Source organism: Sinocyclocheilus anshuiensis, unplaced genomic scaffold (genome assembly GCF_001515605.1).
Source record: "Sinocyclocheilus anshuiensis isolate Anshui unplaced genomic scaffold, SAMN03320099.WGS_v1.1 scaffold75, whole genome shotgun sequence".
Lineage (NCBI taxonomy): Eukaryota > Metazoa > Chordata > Actinopteri > Cypriniformes > Cyprinidae > Sinocyclocheilus > Sinocyclocheilus anshuiensis.
Genome location: NW_015549634.1, coordinates 710,481 through 730,141, shown reverse-complemented (window position 1 = coordinate 730,141; position 19,661 = coordinate 710,481). Strand labels below are relative to the sequence as shown.

The window sequence follows — 19,661 nt, the reverse complement described above, 5'->3', positions numbered from 1 at the left end:
AGCCCTAATATATATATATATATATATATATATACGTGTGTGTGTATGTGTGTGTGTATGTGTATGTGTGTGTGTGTGTGTGTGTATAAGTGTGCGTGTGTGTGTGTGTGTGTGCGTGTGCGTGTGTATGTGTATGTGTGTTTGTGTGTGTGTGTGTGTGTATGTGTGTGTGTGTGTGTGTGTGTGTGTGTGTGTGTGTGTGTGTGCGTGCGTGTGCATATATATATATAATTTAGGTCGCTATTCACTGAAAATCATAGTGAATCAAGTCGTATGACTTTGAAATCTCCTGAGTAGTTTTACATTTCAGCTTTAAGGCGCTTTATTGGCATTGCAAATATTTTTACATTTGTGTTGCCAAAGCAATTGCAGCATTGCTGCGTACAATTAAAACAGTGCAAAATTAAAAATAGTGTAAAGCATCATAACATTCACGAGTAAATGATGACAGAATTGGCCTTTTTGCTTAACTTGTTACTTCAATTGAATGTTCTGGATTCAAAACAACATGATTATCAATTGAAAGTATTTTAAATTTACAATGATGCACAGTAATGGAAGCCTAAGATCTTCTAGAAGAAATGTGCAAAAATGTGTGTTAAAGCGCTTACAGTATATTCCATGCAAATATTGTTATTTGAGCTCTAAACTGTCTAAATTGTTTAATTTGCTGCCTGACTTGTGGCATTTCACAAGAGACGTGACTCCCACAGAAAATAAATATGCTTAAGAAAAATACCTGTTTGTATGCTTTATTAACAGGAAATTAAAAATTAACATTGCATTGCACTATATGATTACGATAACACAACTGCTAAACGAGCTAATTACTTCAGTAGCATGAGATGCAGATGTTGCGTTCATGACAGCAGCGACATTATGTGTTTTCTGGGTACAGCGTGAGAACTTCTGCCTCTCCGATCCGCTCTAGAACAGAAAGAGACACTCAGAGACAAACAGCACAACATCCTGAGAACATTCTGAGAATGTGACATCAGTCAGTCATTTGAGTTTGAAGAAACCCAGAGCATCAGTCTGAGCTGATATGTACAGACATAGTCATTTAGTTGTAATACATTACTATAGAAACCACAAACAGAAGCGCTCGAGTGCTTGTTTACTAGAATCTGACGTCTGTGTAGTGGTCGACTCTCACTTGATTCCAGCTTCATTGGCAGCTATTTTCAGAATATCTTATTTATCGTGATTTCAGAGTATAAATATGCATCTCTTTATTTTTTAACAACAAACAAGTTCTCTCTACAAGGTGAAATGCATGATATCTTTAACTTGATTTTCCATTAGTTGTTAAAGTTTCTATGGTGATAAAAGGCTAAACAAGAGATCTGTTCCTAAATGTAGGTGATGTTGTTAAAATAGGTCAGTTCAGTTAAAAATGCATTGTTTGCCTTCTTTTTTTTAATGTTTATCAGACTATTCTAGAGCAGCATTTCATGTATTTGTCAAAGAGACAGTAGCATAATGCATTGCACTGAATGTGTGAGAAAAAAACAATTCAAGATGACTTGATAGCAATGTCAATTATAAATATAATTCATTCAATATTGAAAAAGCTCTAGTTCAGTCCAATTATATATTATATATATATTATTCTTTACTGTTTTTGTACTTATTAGAATATCAGATTGTTAATAATATGCTAACACCAAAATATTGGACTCTCTTGGTTGCTGTCCACTCCAAATCAGTCATTTTGGAGGCGCTGTCTACTTTTCTTAAAGGAACAGTTCACCCAAAAATAGAAATTTGCGGAAAATGTGCTCACCCTCAGGCCATCGAAGATTAGGATGAGTTTGTTTCTTCGTCAGATTTGGAGAAATGTAGCATTGCATCAGTGTCTCAGCAATGGATGCTCTGCAGTGAATGGGTGCCGTCAGAATGAGAGTCCAAACAGCTGATAAAAACATCACAATAATCCACAAGTAATCCACAGCACTCCAGTCCATCAGTTAACATCTGGAGAAGACAAAAGCTGAAACAAATCCATCATTAAGATGTTTTTAACTAAAATACGAGTCCATAATTCATAATAACGCTTCTTTCAGTAAAAAGGTGCATCTCCTGTTGTCTCTCACATCAGAATCCAGCCACATATTAGTTTAGAGCTGTTTTCAGATTTCTCTCCTGATTCACACCAGAACATTTTTTCATTGAAGGAAGCGTTATTATGGACTCATATTTTAGTTAAAAACGTCTTAATGCTGGATTTGTTTCAGCTTTTGTCTTCTCCAGATGTTAACTGATGGACTGGAGTGCTGTGGATTACTTGTGGATTATTGTGATGTTTTTATCAGCTGTTTGGACTCTCATTCTGACGGCACCCATTCACTTGCAGAGCATCCATTGCTGATTTCTCCAAATCTGATTAATTTTCAAACTTTAGATGTAATTTTGAACTATTCCTTTAAGGCTGCAATACAAGAGATTTTAAAACACTAGGCATCACACACTTGCCCACTTTGTAAAGCGGTTACAGAGGAGCAAACACTACCAACAACAAACAAACACAGAAACATGTGCAAAGTGTGTTCTAAGATTGTCTCAAAACATCAAACACGCCTGATCTTCTAGTCTGACACTAAAAACCAGAGTCTGTGTCCAATATACACTACTAGTGTCGACTCCTCAAGAAAAATGTGGGCAAAATCCTTCAAAATCAACTAACACTAGAAAAGAACCATTAAAAGAACCCGTTTTTAATGTAAAGAACGCTTGAATAATCTAAAGAACGTTTTGTGGAATGGAAAGGTTACATGAATATTAAAGCTTAAGCAACCTTTATTTTTAAGAGTGTAGCTTTCTATGTGAACAGTGTATCTCAATCTCAGTCCTGAAGAGTCACTTTCCTACAGCTTTAGTTCTAGTTCCACTTAAATCCACTAATCAAAGTCTGGGAGTTCACTTGAAAATCCTAGCCAGGTGCTGAAGCACATTTGAAACGAAATGGAAACAGGACCAGGAATGAGGAACCCTGATGCAGACGGAGACTCACTAGAGTTTGAAACGGAGCCAAATTGTGTTTTAATCAAAGCTGAGAGCAACATTACTCTTCTCTGCCAAAAGCAGCCCACGTGGAGTCATGAACTCAATCCTCTCAAAATGACAACAGCGTATTAATAATGCTCCAATTCACAAAACATCTGACACAAGTACAGAAGCCTCACCTGGTTTGTCCTGTAATGTGTCTTCGTGATGTGAACTGTGCAAAAGAAAGATAATAAAGTCTTGAAACATTCATAATCATAGTCATGTAACCATATGACGATAGGGGTAACACTTAAGAATACTGTTCCATCATTAACTGATAACTACTCTGGAACAAATGAGTAACACAGTATTCACAATGTAGTAATTAATATTAACTAACAAGAAACTATCATGAATGAATTAGTCAGCACTACTAGTTCACTATTAGTTATTATCCTTCAGAAGGAATTACTGTCCAAAAACAATCGCTACAAAATTCTTTAAACACTTACAATGAAAATAACTACTTTACTAGGGAGTTATCATGCTTTTCAGTTTTAGAATACTATTACAAATAATTATTAATAATAATGTTTTTTTTTTTTTTGCTATTATTTGTGAAATTTGAGAGAACGATTTCTGAGTGAAAATGGTTCCTATACCAATTTTTTTACCAATTACTAGTCAGTTACCACTTTATAACTTGTAAAAATGCTTGCTTAGTATTTTTGTCCAAGAAAATAAAAAATAAATACAAAAATAAAAAAACAAACAATTCTTAGAACAAGATATTTACTTGAAAAGCAAAATGACTTCAGATATTATGACTTATTTTCTAGGGTGAAAAAAACATCAAAATTAAGTGAGTTTGTGCTTAAAACAAGAAAAATATCTGCAGACAGGGTCAAAAAAACAAACAAACATAAGATTATTTTTCTGACCACAATGACATATTTTTGCTTATTTTAAGCATAATCTTACTTCATTTCAATTTCTAGATTGATAAATTAAAAAATATATATATTAGGGAAAAATACTGAGTAAGAAATACATTTGTTTGCATGGTAGAATTAATTTTCCGTTTGCTTTATGAAACTATATTTAGCTTATTCTCTCAGAGAATACTCTGAGTATATATATTTATATTTTTACAAAAATAGTATTTATTAGATAATTTATTTCTACTAATTAACTTATTTGTTAATCAGAGTTTCTTGTTAGTTAATAGCAATGTTGAGTGTAATGCATAATCAATTTCTATAATTGAATTACTTAACCTTGAAAACGTAATATAAGGGATTACTCTTAATTTTTTCATAATTTAATTACAGTTACTCTTGATGTAATTGCATTAAATACTGTATAGATTATAGAACAATTCTACACAAAACAATAAAGGATTTTTAACATCAAAAATAAACATCTAATGCTAAAATTTATGTTTTAACTGTAACTTTCTCCTTTAAATACTTTGGTCAGTTTAAGAATAATTTATGCAATTTTGTATTATTTATTTGAAAGAATTAAAAGAGCATTTCATGTCTATCCTTATACCGTTGAACTGGCTGAGGCTGATGTGTGATTTAGAAAGTAATTAGTAATAAGTAATGCAATACTTTTTAGAGAGAGTAATTAGTACACTGCATAAATAGATAGGAACAGTATTCTACCAATAATCTAAGACAGCTCCAATAAAACCCTGCTGGAAACACGCACATGCTCTTCCTTCGGCTGACAGACGAGTTGAGGAACACGTGATCAGGCAGATCTTCAGACGTCAAAGGCAGAAGTTCAGATCCAGACGTCTGCTGGGTCAGAGAGCTGGAGTCGGCCATGGCCTGCTGGAGTAACCCCTGAACCAGCTCTTTCTCTGAGAGCAGAAACACGTCATTAGCACATCCATCTGCAGGACGCAAGCGGCCCGTGTCCAGGTGTTAAACTCACTGATGTTTCCTTAATGGAAACTAATAGGACTATTTGTGTTTGTACTGCATTATGTATTTTTGTTGGTGGTGGTGGTGATTATTTTAAGAGATGATCTCGTGAGTAACTTGAATAAATTGAGGCAAAGTGCAAACAAAACACAGGATAAAACCATATGTAATTGTGACTTTTTAATCTCACAATTCTGACATCTTTCTTTGAATTCTGAGGAAAAAGTAAGAATTCTGACTTTAAAACCTCGCAATTCTGAGTTTACATCTTCCAAATCTGACTTTATATCTTGCAATCCTGAGTTGATATTTCGCAATATATTTAGCAATTCTGAGTTTATTTCGCAATTCTAAGTTTACATTTTGCAATCCTGAGTTTATGTTTTGCAATTCTGAGTTTATATTTCACAATTATGAGTTTATTTCGCAATTCTAAGTTTACATTTTGCAATTCTGAGTTTATATTTCCCAATTCTGAATTTATATTTTGCAATCCTGAGTTTATGTTTTGCAATTCTGAGTTTATATTTTGCAATCCTGAGTTGATATTTCGCAATATATTTCGCAATTCTGAGTTTATTTAGCAAAATTTGGGTTTATATTTCGCAATTCAGAGTTTACATCTCGCAATTTTAAGTTTATATTTCACAAACACATGAAGGTGTTTGATTACATAATTGCAATGAAATAATAGTTAAAATATTAACAGCAATCGCATTTTATGTTTGCATAAGCATCTCAAGCATTTTAAATTTAACAAAGAATTTTCTACTTCAAAGATCAATGTGAAGTCAGGGACAACAGGGACATCACTTATTTATATAAAGCTAAAATATTCTGAGCAATTCACTTTTATGGCTGTTTTTTTTAATGCATATTATTTTCCTTTTCTCAGGTTCTTAATAATTTCATGCATCTCCTGAATATCTACAGTGTTTGTAAGTTGCATTAGAACAATAGATTTCACACAAGAGAAACACCAAACTCTGTAGCCTTTAGAAGTAATCAGTACTTTCAGTCTATCTTCTGGGAAAAAAGAGATTGTGCATTTTACATTTCATCAGCAAAAACGTCATTTTGTCAGTTTAGGATAGTAGCATGAAGATCTTTAAATGCTCTTCAAAGCAGAACATTCACCATGTGTCGGTTATTTGGTTAATTGCTAATAAATCAATCAATTAAATCAAAGGGAAATTGTTCACCTCTGTCACTCGCCAACAGAAGCCACTGCTGAACCATCGAGAGAGAATCAGTCTGCAGGATCTGACACAAAAGCTCCAGCACCTGAGAAAAACACAGTTCATTTAGTAGCATTGAGATATGATTATACAAATTTCAGTAACTTTGTTGCGTTTTTGTCTTTTGAGTTAGAATAATTTGTATTTCCGTTTTAGTCACTTTAGTACATCAAGTTCAACTAAATAAAAATGAATGAAAATGAGAATAACTTTAATAACCCTGGAGAGAGAGAGAGTGAACACTGATATCAGCAGCTCATTCCCACAGGACTGAATAAAACCAGCTAACCAAATATTGAAATGATGGAATGGTAATTAAATATTTGAATTGCTTATCCCGTTTTCATATTCATCATATCCTAAATTGAAAATGAGCAAACAAGAAGAGCTTCAGGATCTATCCTGACACACTGCATTCTGAATTAATTATTAGCACACTGTATAGATTGCAGATTTCATTGTATTTTTATAATTTCAATTTGCAGTTTGCAACATGGTTATGCACAACATATTGCATGCTTAATTCAGCAAGTGCAATAAATACACTTTTTACTACAGTTTTGTATAGACATGTATTAAGTTTTGTCAGTCTGATCAAATAAGTCTAAGAAAACGACCACAGTTTATTCCTCACAAAGAAAATTTGAGTGTAAAAATATCAAACATACTCTATTGGTCAAACATTTGGACTAATTAAGAAAGAAGTCCCTTCTGCTCACCAAGGCTGAATTTATTGAATCAAAAATACAGTAAAAACAGTAATATTTTAAAACAACTGTTTTCAGACAGAATACATTTTAAAACTATGATGCTGAAAATTCAGCTTTGCATCACAGGAATAAATTAAATTTTACAATATATTCACACAGAAAACAGTTATATTAAAAAGTAATAATATTTCACAATATAAGTGCCTTTTCTTGTATTTTTGATCAAATAAATTCAGTCTGAGCAGTGAGCAGAAGAGTCTTCTTTCAAAAAAAAAAAAGGTCTAAAAAACCTTATTCGAAACTTTTGACTGGCTGTGTGTTTCTGCTTGGTGTTTTATTTGAGTTCGTTCAGCATGATGCACTTAATTTGTTCTGAAACACTTTGCAAGAGGGGAATTAATGCTATTTAGTATTTTGCAGAGTGTTTCTATAGAAACATTACTTCTGAGGACGCTCAAAAAATCAATCGAGTTTTATCCTTAATCAACTGTAATTAAGGCATGTATGCATGTGACACCACATGCAATCTGTCGTATAAATCAGGTGATGCCTTTACCAAAAATGTGACTAGCAATTGTAATTAAAAAGCGGGATTTAATTTCTACTGCATTAAACGTTGGAGCTCACATTCACTATCAAACTGTGGCGTTAGAATGTCATTGCTGAGCTCAGTAAATCAGCTCAGGTGTGTTACCTTGAGCTCCACTCCCTCCAGGGTTTGTGTCTGCCATCGCTGAGCTCGTTTGTGTGAAGTCCTGCTGCTGCGCTTCTTCCCTCCCCAGGACGAGGCAGGGATGATTCGGCCGGACTGCGCCGAATACTGCGTCTTCCTGCGAGGAACTTCCTCATCTGTCAGTTTCTTTGAGTTTATTCACAGACAAACACAAAGACTGGCTGTATTCTCCAATAACGCATGTATGATTCATTCTGCGTCATCTAACATAATATGTCCATTAATCCAGTTCAAAATGTTACACACGATGCATGTGAATCAATCCACCTTTTTTCAAACGAGCCTAATGCATTTTAAAATTATGGGAGGCACTTCCTCTTTGGGGGAAACAAATCATTTCTAATCATAAAGATGTGCTACAAATAATCCTTATCTGTCTGTTTTACTGAATGAGCTGAACATTTTCCTTCATGTTCTATTTTCAGACGAAAGGAGAATGGTATAACAGGAATATCTACACTGTAAAAAAATGACCGTGAATTTAACGGTAAAAGACTGTAAAAATGCTACAGTAAAAACCTGTTAAATGGTTAACGGTAAATTCCCCTACTATATACGGTGAAAAACTGTATTGGACATTACATGTCCATTTTACGGTAGTATACCGTTTTTGGAAGACCGTATAATTTACAGTGAATAACCGTAAATTGACATTCCCAGAATTCCCTGCGTTACATTTCAAATTTGATGGTTTTTTTGTTGAAATAACTAAGTTTCTTCTTAGTTTTTTCTTATCAGTTTTGTATATTAAGGCTGTGTGTTACACCTAATGTTGTTAAATGAATGTTTATTGCATTATTTCAGTTTAATGTGTGTTACCATGTTGGTGTTTAGTGTTTGTGTGAATGACACTGTGCACCTTCTATATATGTTATTATTTAAAAGCTGCTTGTGATGGACTTTCTCATCACCTCCTGCATTTGGTGGTTATCAGTGTATTACAACGGTACAAAACAGATTTCAGTACTTCAATAGGTTGGTATATTAACATTATATCAGTTAATGAAATTACGGTATTTAACTGTAAATTTAAGTTAAAACCGTAAAACCTAAAATGTTGCTACTGTATCTTTTACAGAAAAATTCTGGAATCCACAGCTGCCGTTTTTTTACCGTAAATTTTACGGAATTTTTATATTAAAATATAAAATATTTTTTTTACAGTGTATGGAAGAGCTCTTTTCACTGTGCTGCATTATTTTCCTCATTATTTTCATTTTTCCTTTACATTGTGCTCTAACAATACTAAAAATGCAACATATACTTTGCATTTGTGCTCTGCTTTCCTGATTTAATTAATAATGAACTGGAATGCACAAAGTATATCTCGTTTTTTCAGGTTTGTTTTCACAGGGACGCTTTAAATGTAAAGGTCTCCTCGTTTCACTTCTAATCCCCATTAGCCGTTTTTACTGGAATGTGGAATGTTGTATATTTGTTATCCGTTATAATGACTGAAATCATTTTGAAAAATGATAACACTGTGTTCCAGTTAATGAACATAATATGATTCATAATATGAACAGGTTAATTTAACATGTCCATAATACTTCTGCAGGAATAATTTAGCTTTTTGGGGTTATTCATGGTCTGCTGTAGTAATTTGTTAATGCGTTTACACTTTTAAATTTCCTTTTAATGTTTGATGGTTGAAGGGTGAGTAACAATGTCAGCTCATTGTACCCAAGTTTTGCTTATTATTGCATTCATAGAGCAAAGCGTTTGCAAATTTTTTACAGTTTAACAGAACTTACTCCCATAATTCACATGATGTGTGTCATAGGCCTTAAAAAAGGTGGATATTAGAATCTAATCTCTAAAACAAAATCAGTCAAATCACGCCTTTAATATTTTTTATATCTTGGCTGATTTGATTATGATTTCTGCTATTAAAGAGAGTGTGGTAGGCCTAATTTCTGCTTGCTTTGTTTTAATACAGTTTATCGTAAGTGACCCTGGAGCACAAAAGCAGTCTTAAGTCTCTGGGGTATATTTGTAGCAATAGCCAACAATACATTGTATGAGTCAAAATTATAGTATATCAAAACTTAATTTTTGATTCGTAATATGCATTGCTAAGAACTTCATTTGGACAACTTTAAAGATGATTTTCTCAATATTTAGATTTTTTTGCACCCTCAGATTCCAGATTTTCAAATAGTTGTATCTCAGCCAAATATTGTCCTATCATAACAAACCATACATCAATGGAAAGCTTATTTATTTATCTCAATTATAAAAAAAATTACACTTAAGACTGGTTTTATGGTCCTGGGTCACATGTTTGAATCAATATCACAGAATTAAAAATGTATCTATAAAATCAGTGCATACTAAAACACTAAAAATAAACAAACAAACAAATCAGTGAATCAATCGAATCAATAAACAAACTTTGTGCATTGCATTGCATTAAATGCATTTTTTATCAGTTCATGCATTCACTAGTAATCACACCCATGACCTTCTACACAGTCATTTCATGAAATCAGATTTTTACAAACACAACTGAAATTTTTTTTTTTTTTTTTTTTTTTTTTTTTGAATGGTCAGATCAGATTTCAAGTCATTTGGGAAGTAAATAAAAAAAAAGATGCACAAGATCTTGGCTTGGAATGCAAAATGTATAAAATCTTACATATTAAAAATAACTTATTTTGCATTTTACACCAAAACCTGGTTAATATCTGACTCTGTTACTGTACATAGTCTGAAGGAATGGATCTGATTTGACCGTCTGTTTTCAGCAGATTGTACTCAAAGCCTCCTGACGGCAGCGTTTTGCAATGCGGGAGGTGTCATTGCGATTTAAAAGCTTAAAAATAAATGTTTGTTGTAGGTGTTAGGGTAGGAATAAAGTGAAGCTTTAAATCTTTGTGTGTGGATAAAGAGTGCTGGGCTTTACTTCGGTACAGCCGAGTGCTTCACTCTTAAGATGAGAAGTTTCTATCATCTCAGCTGACAATCACTCCATCCTTTCAGAAACGCTGCTTTCTCTGCCTCCTGCTCATGCGGTTCTGAACATTATTCATGCATCATTTGTGACGCCTACAGCAAGTAAAAGGTCAAGCACCTCTCTCTTGTCCTGCTGGGTCTCAGCCACCGCTGAAAGACTGACTTTAGTGGCCAAATCCTTCAGTTCCTCACGCCAGCTTTCAGAAATCAGTGCTGAGAGATGAAGGAGAGCAAGAAGAAGAAACAGAAGTGAGAATATCGAAAAGAGAAAAAAGAAACACCTATTTATATATTTGAGGATCATTTTCTGGAGTTTTTTTTTTTTTTAAAGATATTCTAAATATTCAGATGTGGCTTGGTAGGTAATAAAAAAGTAAAAAAAAAAAAGTTTTTCTAACTTTACAAAGGTTCACCTAAATAATATATAATAATAATAATAATAATAATGCAACCTATTTCTCTTGATTTTTTTAAAGAACTAATTCTCTCCAACTAAATGTACGGTTTCTGACAATTTAAATACCTTTGATCTGCTTTTGAATTGATTTATTTTTTGGAATTGAAGTTTAGCATTTAGCAATGCAAGTAAAAATAACTACAATCTTCCATCTTCATGTTTGATTTTCAACACCTAATACATGATATGGGCATTGCAATATTTGTCTCTTAAAACTAGAGGCCAGTGTATTATTAAGATACACCTAAACTTGAACACACAAATCTCAAACATTGTAATGATCAACAAATGTTAATTAAGTTATTTATATATATAGTAACCATTTAGTAACTGAACATTAGTTTTTTTGTCAAGTTACAATGTTACAATTCATGCTATAGAAACTTGTGCAACATTGTTTAAAAAAAACTATATATATATATATATATATATATATATATGTATTAATTCTAAATTAAGACTTAAAATCTCGACAAGCTGTTTTGGGTATTTTGGCCTATTTTTTCTTCTATCCCAGTTTTATATTCAAAGTCAAACAAAGAATAAGCCATGCATTGGTGATTCTCTAAAACATTCAAAACATTGAAACATTCATTATGCGCATATATAACTACCTCCACAAACATACACATCCATTTCTTATTTATTTATTTCTTTCTATTTATTGTGTTTTTTTATATGTGCATATTTTCTCAAACTTTTTTTTAAAGTCAAACATTAGTCAAACTTTTTTTTTTTTTTTTACTTTTTACAAGAAGAAAAATTATGTGCATACATACAAACAAAAAGTAGAACTAAAAAATTGATTTGCATGCATATTTTTCTCTCTCTGTTGTAAAAAGTAAAAATGTTGTCATTCTGTTCGATGTATCAAATGTTGTGTTTTCACTCAAAAAACTCAAAAAACATTAAAAACTCAAACTGTTTAAACATCACAAATAAAATTTGAATGATTTTCAATCAATAACCTAACTTTAAGTTCCTCACATAAAATGCCACAAAAGTGCTTTTCTGAGCTCGACAGACTGTGAATATTCAGTCTTGCATCTCCTTTTGTGTTGCCTGAAGAAATAAAGTCATATGGGTTTGGCCAGGGTGAATAATCATTATTTTTCAGCGCTCAGTGTTCGGTATCTGTACCTGCTCGTGGTCCAGAGCGATCCGAGCCGATCTCAGGTGTGAGAAACGCAGACGAACGGCTCCCAGACACTTGACTTTTAATGAGTGGATGCGGGCAGAGCGGAGTGAAGCCATACCAGTCATCATTCACCATACAAACCAGCTTTCCATTCAACCCTGCGGAAAGAGGAGACCTTTAGAAATATGTGCTGGAAATGTGATCAGACTTTCAAGTCTCCCGGGATTCAGCGGGGGACTATGTGACCATGCGTCCATGCACTGCCTGATCAAAAACTGCATTAAACCGCACTGGACTCCTGCTGTGGCCAAACCACTTCACAGCATCACAGTAAAGCAAAGTTATGAACAGCTGCTAAAGAAATGCAAAATAATTAAAGGTAGCTGGAAAGTCATCAAAGAAACCATCTGTGATGAGAATCTGCGAGGTCTGAGATGCTCGTGTCATTTTAACACAGCTGTCGATATATCCAAGGAGACCGAGGCCTGTTTGTGCTTGATTTCACTCCATCGTCATTGAATACGGTCTAAATTAGTAACTTGTAGGCAGACCTGTGTTGGTTTTCAAACACAGACCTGCTTATTCGCACTTTCTTGCAGTCAGCTGTTGGAAGTATGTCACATTTGTTTGCAAGGACAAACTGTGTTTATGCAGTAAATCTTCATTAAAGTCATTCAATGCTGATGGGCTTTTGATAGATTCAGGTGCCTTTATTATGCTAATAGAGCCTAAAACCTCACAAAACGCCTTCCATGTCAGGAGTCCTGCTGCTACAAGCATATTTTACTATGCAGTGAGTCTCGAGTGCTGTGACAACAGGATAAAAGATGAAGAAATAAATGTTTTGTTCCGAATATTATAACCTTGCAGGCATTTACCTACTGCATGCTTTTAATCACAAAATATATGTTCTCCTTTCCTTTATCACTCATTATGTGTCAACACTTTCTGTCAATAATGCAGTGTCATGACAACATCTAGCATTTAACATTAATACAACTGACTGACAGCTCCATCTAATGAAGAAAATCTGCTGGGATTGACAATAATCATATTTTGCACACATGCATTAAATGCAAAAGTTTTTTTCTGGCATTTCTGGACCTACTTAAAATGAGATAAATTACCGTATCTACAGTACAGGTATTTTATCTTGTTTTTTTTCCCAGTACAAATATATAAACATTTTTAAATCAAGATACATTTAATTCAGAATCAAAATGACATAAGTCTTGTTATCTGAAAAAAAATATTAAAATTAAGTGAGTTTATGCTTAAAACAAGAAAAAAATGACTGCCAAAGGAGTAAAAAAAAAAAAAGAACTTGTTTTCTCTATATTTATGACCACACTGGCAGATATTTAATGTTTGTTTGGTCATTCATTCATTCATTCATTCATTCATTCATTCATTCATCCAGAAAACAAAACGTACTACTTTAAAATAATTTAGCTTCTTAATTAAATGTATCTTGATTCATGAATGTTAAGATGAATGTTGTTCTGGAAAAAAAAAAAAAAAAAAAATGTTTTTCTTTTTTTGCAGTATGAATTTATTTAGCACATTTTTTAGTAGATATATAAGTTGTTGATATATAGTTGTTGATATATAATTGTGACACCGAAAAACACCTTAAATTAAATGAAAAACACCTAAAAAAACTAAAATTTAAAAAACTATTAAACACACAAGAGCTCCAATATGAAGACAGAATTTAATAATATCTGATTTTATACATTTTCCTTACATATCTGAAAGTGCTGACAAAACACACACACACAAATGTGAAACCTGAATATGAATATATTCAAATGCACTGTTTCTTTCTGTGGCCATAGTTCATATGTTCATATGTATTTTCATTTAATAATACACTACGAAATTTTGAAGTTGCCCATCCTCATGCATGATTACTCAGTCCCCACCGAAAAAGCTTTTTAACCTATTAATTTCTTGTCATTGTGTAAATAATCAAGTTATTGTAATTAAAAGAAGAGTCTGATCTTGACCAGAGCAGATTTCTGAATACTTTGTAATAGAAATGCTTCCTTAAAATGACAAACGCAAGCATGAAGGTGTTTTTGAACATGCATGCAGACGCAAGCAGCTCACCTTGCATGTGTCTGACTCTGTGAGGATGAGGATTGTGTCTGGAGAAGAAGGAATGATGGCTGAGGCTCCCGAAGCGAAGGCTGCCCCTAGTAGAAGTCCTGCTCGTGCCCGGCGTCTCACACAGTGCTTTCTCCTGACGCACAGACTGCGTCAGCTGAGCTTCATTCACCTGCTCATCCGAAGTCTCCATAATCTCTGGAAGAAAAAATGAAAAACATTCCAAATGCTCGGTCCTGTTCACCAGGACTCAGAGATAAAAGCATTTCCACTCATTTCCTTTGACACAAAGCAAACGTCATGTATTTTCACTGACAATACTTCATCATTTTAGCAATTTAGTCACACAAAAGTTCTTTTAAATTTTTTTTTAAATTGCATTCATGCAATAGTCAGTTTTTTAACAGGTAGTGTGATTTATTATTAGGAATACTTTGAAATGCGCAGCTCACCTCAGTTCACTGTTCCTCTGATGTTTGCTGTTGTTGCCTGGAGACTCTGAACAAAGCAGACTAAAGCTCCTATAGCAGAGCTGAGGACTGCTAAAACACCTCGACCTACTCATTTTGCATTATTTTAAGCCACTTTAAGCGGTCGTGAGTTCAAGTAAACGTATTAACCTTTAAGTTTGCTCCCTGAGGCCCTTCCTTCAGATTGAAGTATCAGGCTGACACTTTCTAACATTTTTGAAGAAAAATTATTATAAACAGAATCTAAACTATAACACAATTTTCACATGCTAAGACCTCCTATCAGTTGTTTGCTTGTTGCTTTAATGTATTTTTGTACTTGCTCTATTTGACATGCAATATCTGCAAAGGCCAAAATAAACACCGAAACGTCAATCGACCAAGCATGAGGGTAAATACACATATTTGTTCACCCAAGGAAACCACTCAAAGAATCAATCAGGTCATGACTCTAAACTAACCAATGCAATGCAGCGTCACATTTCTGCTGCATGGATGGCAATTGTGAGCTCCACTTTTGTCAGTCATGAGCACTCAGCTGTAATTTTCTACACATGAAGTGTGTTCTTCTGAAGTATCATCAACACATATGCTACAGCATGAAGAATACACTATAATACCTCAATTTACCATTCCTCTGTGATAAATTGGCCCATGCAGACAGGATGCACAGAAGTTATTGGAAATTACTTTTTGTAAAGCAACAAAGGCACATTTCCCATTAAACATATTAGATTAACTATTATATACCAAATTAAATTTAACACAACCATGTCCACCCACCCTACAACACGGTAGGAAGACAAATAGCCTCAATCCGCTGATTGCATTATCAATTTTCACACAGACTTGAAGTAGACCAGCAAACACTGTTCCCTAATGTTCCCGTTATTTAATGTCTAAATGTTTAGGAGGAAAACAATGAGTTGTATTAGCAATGCTTAAAAGTTAGAAAATGTAATTTCCAACAGATCTCCATTTTAATTAAGATTACAAAAACAACAGCTTAATGCTTAAATAGCGCTGCTCCCAAATACTAGAATATAGAATTATATTTTTCCTAATCACTGTGCAAAAAAGTGCTTATCCTATAGTTTTGTCTTGTTTTCCAGTGCAAAAGATTTATTTTACTTGAAAAAAAAAAAAAGAAATCGAAAGTTTATGATTAAAAAAAGAACTAATATCTGCCAATGGGCTCAGAGAAATCAACTTAATTCAAAGGAAAAAAAACAGGTTTTCATTCCCCATTGATAGATATTGGTTCTTGTTTTAAGCGTAAACTCACAAAAAAAATGTTGTTCAATTTCTCTGAAAACAAGACTTCATATGTTCATTTTGCATCTCAAGGATCTTGATTTAATGGATTTACTGGAAAACAAAAATACTTGTTTTTCTGCCGCGCATGCAATATTTAATACCATGACTTTATTAAAGGGGTCATATGATTCGATTGTAATTGTTCCTTTCTCTTTGGAGTGTTACAAGCTCTTGGTGCATATATGTCCCCACTGGATGCAACAAATGCCTCGTTTATAATGGGTTTTAATGTTTTTGTCTCGTCGGACAGGGCAGCATCACAGTATGTGAGGGGCGTAACATTTCCGTCACACGCTTGAGGTATTCGGCCAATCACAACGCACTGGATAGCTGGCCAATCACAGCACACCTCGCTTTTCAGAACGATGAGCTTTGTAAAAATCGAGCGTTTCAGAAAGGCGGGGCATAGAGGAGAAACAATAATGTACAGTATGGGGAAAATAATGTGTTTTTTTAACCTTAAACCGCATAAACACATTTCATTACACCAAATACACAAAATAATGTTCTTTTTAGCAACATCATATGACCCCTTTAAGACGTTCTGCTGTAAATATGAGAACTTTTAAAGCCTTAAAGGCAAAATTGCTCAAAAAGTTGCCCCATGTATCATCAGCCTTAGTTTGTGCAAGGGCAAGCTTTAGGATCCCGCAGAAATCCCAAATAAAAACGTACCAACATTTGGTACCAAAACATCCTAACTTAGTTAGCATGAGACCAGAAACATTATCTGACATCCCATCTGACATTTATTTTACATTACTATAACTATTAACCTAGGAATTCTCAAATAAATTTAATTTGAATGTTATTTAATGTTTAGTGGTAGAAAATAACTAAATTAGGAACTGAAATTTTTATACATGTTTGTTACCATATTTTGGTAACCAGTGTTTGGAAGGTTACTTTGGAAATGTAATTAAGATTATAACAATTGAATTTTAAAGCACAGCCACCACAAAACCAGACTTACTTTGAGATCATTCTGAGGTTAAATGCAGATTTAGTTTAGTAGCTATGAAATCAAATATTTGCATATCTACGACAGGAAACATGGCATCTAACAATGCCTTGGGAAAACAGTTAATCTTAAAAAATAAAGCATATACATAAACCCAAATAGGAAATAAAACAGTTATGGAATAAGCATGTGTCCTGTTCTGTGTCCTAAACTCCTGAAACACTGCTGTCTCATATTTTAGAGCAATCACTGCAATTTATGAAAGAAATCAATTAAATCTGTATGTGGGTGTGTGTGAAAAAAAAAAAATCAGATGTAACCCCGTTTGTAATCGTCAACATTTTCATAAGTAGCTGTAATTTAATTACACAATTTTTCTCAGTAACTGTAACTGATTACAATTACATTTATTTTAGGTAACACTTTATTTTAAGGTGTCTTTGTTACACGTTACATGTACTTACTATTATAATAACAATTAATTATGCATAATTACATGCAAGTAACCCTAAGCCAAACCCTAATCCTAACCTAACCATAAAGTAAGTACATGTAGTTAATTAATATTACTCAGTACTTAAATGTATAATTACTCTGTAACAAGGACACCTTAAAATGAAGTGTAACAGTATTTGATATGTGATTAAATTACGCAGCCTAATTTAGTTTAGCTAGACGTAAAGCACGCGAAATGTATAAATAAATAAAAATCCCTAACGCAAATTAACCATGGGTTTATTGTAGTAATCGTGTAGTAACCATGGTTTTTTGGCGTATTGGTTACCATTTGTATAACCACAGTTTTACAACAAGTACCATCGTTAAACTATGGCTAGTGTTGCAAAATCATGGTTAGTTTGTAGTTACCATGGTTTAACTATAGTTTGTTTTTGTTTTTGTAGGGATTACTTCATGAAGTGGAAATCAAACCTTTAAGCAACATTACAAGGTTGGCCAAAAAAAAAGTAGTCTATTCTTGGCACATACAGTAGCCTACATACTAGCGCGCGCGCTGGCGCTCTCCACAGACGCTTCTGAGCAGCAGAAGGAGCAGAACATCCCATTTCTGCTTTTTCCCTTTCTGCGTGATCAGTGTAAGCTGGAAATGTCTTCTTCTACAGAGATGACGGCCACCGCGAAGATCACCCCGGAGGTTCTCCACGAACTCCTGCAGCACTACAACCTCTCGCGTCGGGAATTCATCCACACCTACAACATCCAGCCTTTGGTCTACATCCCAGAACTCCCTGCCGGAGCCAAAACCACGTTTGTCGTGATGTACGTGATTATCTTCGCGCTGGCGCTGGTCGGGCACAGTTTGGTGGTGTATATCGTGGTGCGTAAACGCGCGATGCGCACCGCCACCAACATCTTCATCTGCTCGCTCGCGGTCAGCGACCTGCTCATCACCTTCTTCTGCATCCCCTTCACACTGCTGCAGAACATCTCTTCTGAGTGGCTGGGAGGTCAGGATCACTTTAATTAGTCGTTAACAAAATATGACGATGGGTAGTTGACAGGTTAGAAGAGTCTGCTGTCCTGCAATAACATGCTACACTATTCTTCATTTCAAACTATTCAAACATTTCATATGTATAATTCAGTTATGTTCAATAGTATATGAGCTCATATTAATTAGAATACGCAATGAACAACTTCTGCAGGATTAGATGAGCATGCATCTAAAACACATTTTCCTCTATACAGATGTTGAGTTTATGTTATTTGTGAATTGCACATAAATCAAACACTTTACCTAAAACATTTAATATTTCATATTTTAATATGCTAAACTGTAATATTTCACATTCAGTGTCAAGTCAATGTGTGAAGTCTAAATACTTTCCTAATTTATCATATACCATAGATGTTGTTTTATGAGATCATATTAATTGAGGCTACATGGAATATTAGTAGGTTTATAAACTCATTTGTCAAATTGTAAGAGCATTTAAAATTCACTATAAAAAGGTTATTAAAATGGGAAAATGTAATTAATAATGTAAATAATTTAAAGTGAAACATGAAATTCACATTCACATAAATTCAATACATTAAATGCATATCAATTTTTTTAAATTGTATTTATTTGTCATTTTTATATTTCAACTTTTATTTATTAAATACATTTAGTTTATTCATTTATATTTTTACATAAACTTGTGAAAACGTGCTGCGAGTTTTGAGCAGTGTAGAGTAGCACTTGTTGTTTTGTCATTTCTCCGATCACAAATGCAGACATGGTTTTACGTTTATGCGGCAAAAGACAGTATAAGTCATTATAATCCGTAATTATGTCCCCACTGGATGCAACAAATGCCTCGTTTATAATGGGTTTTAATGTTTTTGTCTCGTCGGACAGGGCAGCATCACAGTATGTGAGGGGCGTAACATTTCCGTCACACGCTTGAGGTATTCGGCCAATCACAACGCACTGGATAGCTGGCCAATCACAGCACACCTCGCTTTTCAGAACGATGAGCTTTGTAAAAATCGAGCGTTTCAGAAAGGCGGGGCATAGAGGAGAAACAATAATGTACAGTATGGGGAAAATAATGTGTTTTTTTAACCTTAAACCGCATAAACACATTTCATTACACCAAATACACAAAATAATGTTCTTTTTAGCAACATCATATGACCCCTTTAAG

At 33.9% G+C, this 19,661-nt stretch overlaps 1 protein-coding gene across 1 annotated transcript; it reads right to left on the bottom strand.

Moving 5' to 3' along the window:
- Nucleotides 1-865: 865 nt before the first annotated feature.
- On the bottom strand, nucleotides 866-14,455 carry tbata (thymus, brain and testes associated). Its single transcript, XM_016448662.1, has 8 exons — nucleotides 14,266-14,455; nucleotides 12,156-12,311; nucleotides 10,677-10,771; nucleotides 7,565-7,729; nucleotides 6,125-6,206; nucleotides 4,705-4,858; nucleotides 3,186-3,220; nucleotides 866-927 (listed from the first exon to the last, which is right to left on the bottom strand). Exons 1-8 carry the CDS (start codon nucleotides 14,453-14,455, stop codon nucleotides 878-880), a joined length of 927 nt encoding a protein of 308 aa, XP_016304148.1. The 3' UTR covers nucleotides 866-877.
- Nucleotides 14,456-19,661: the final 5,206 nt, after the last annotated feature.

Coding starts and splice junctions, on each gene's coding strand:
- tbata (XM_016448662.1), bottom strand. CDS start 14,455: ATGGAGACTTCGGATGAGCAGGTGAATGAAGCTCAGCTGACGCAGTCT. Junction 12,312..14,265: donor CAGAGTCAGACACATGCAAG/GTGAGCTGCTTG, acceptor CTCTTTCCGCAG/GGTTGAATGGAAAGCTGGTT. Junction 3,221..4,704: donor GTCAGCCGAAGGAAGAGCAT/GTGCGTGTTTCC, acceptor TCTTTTGCACAG/TTCACATCACGAAGACACAT.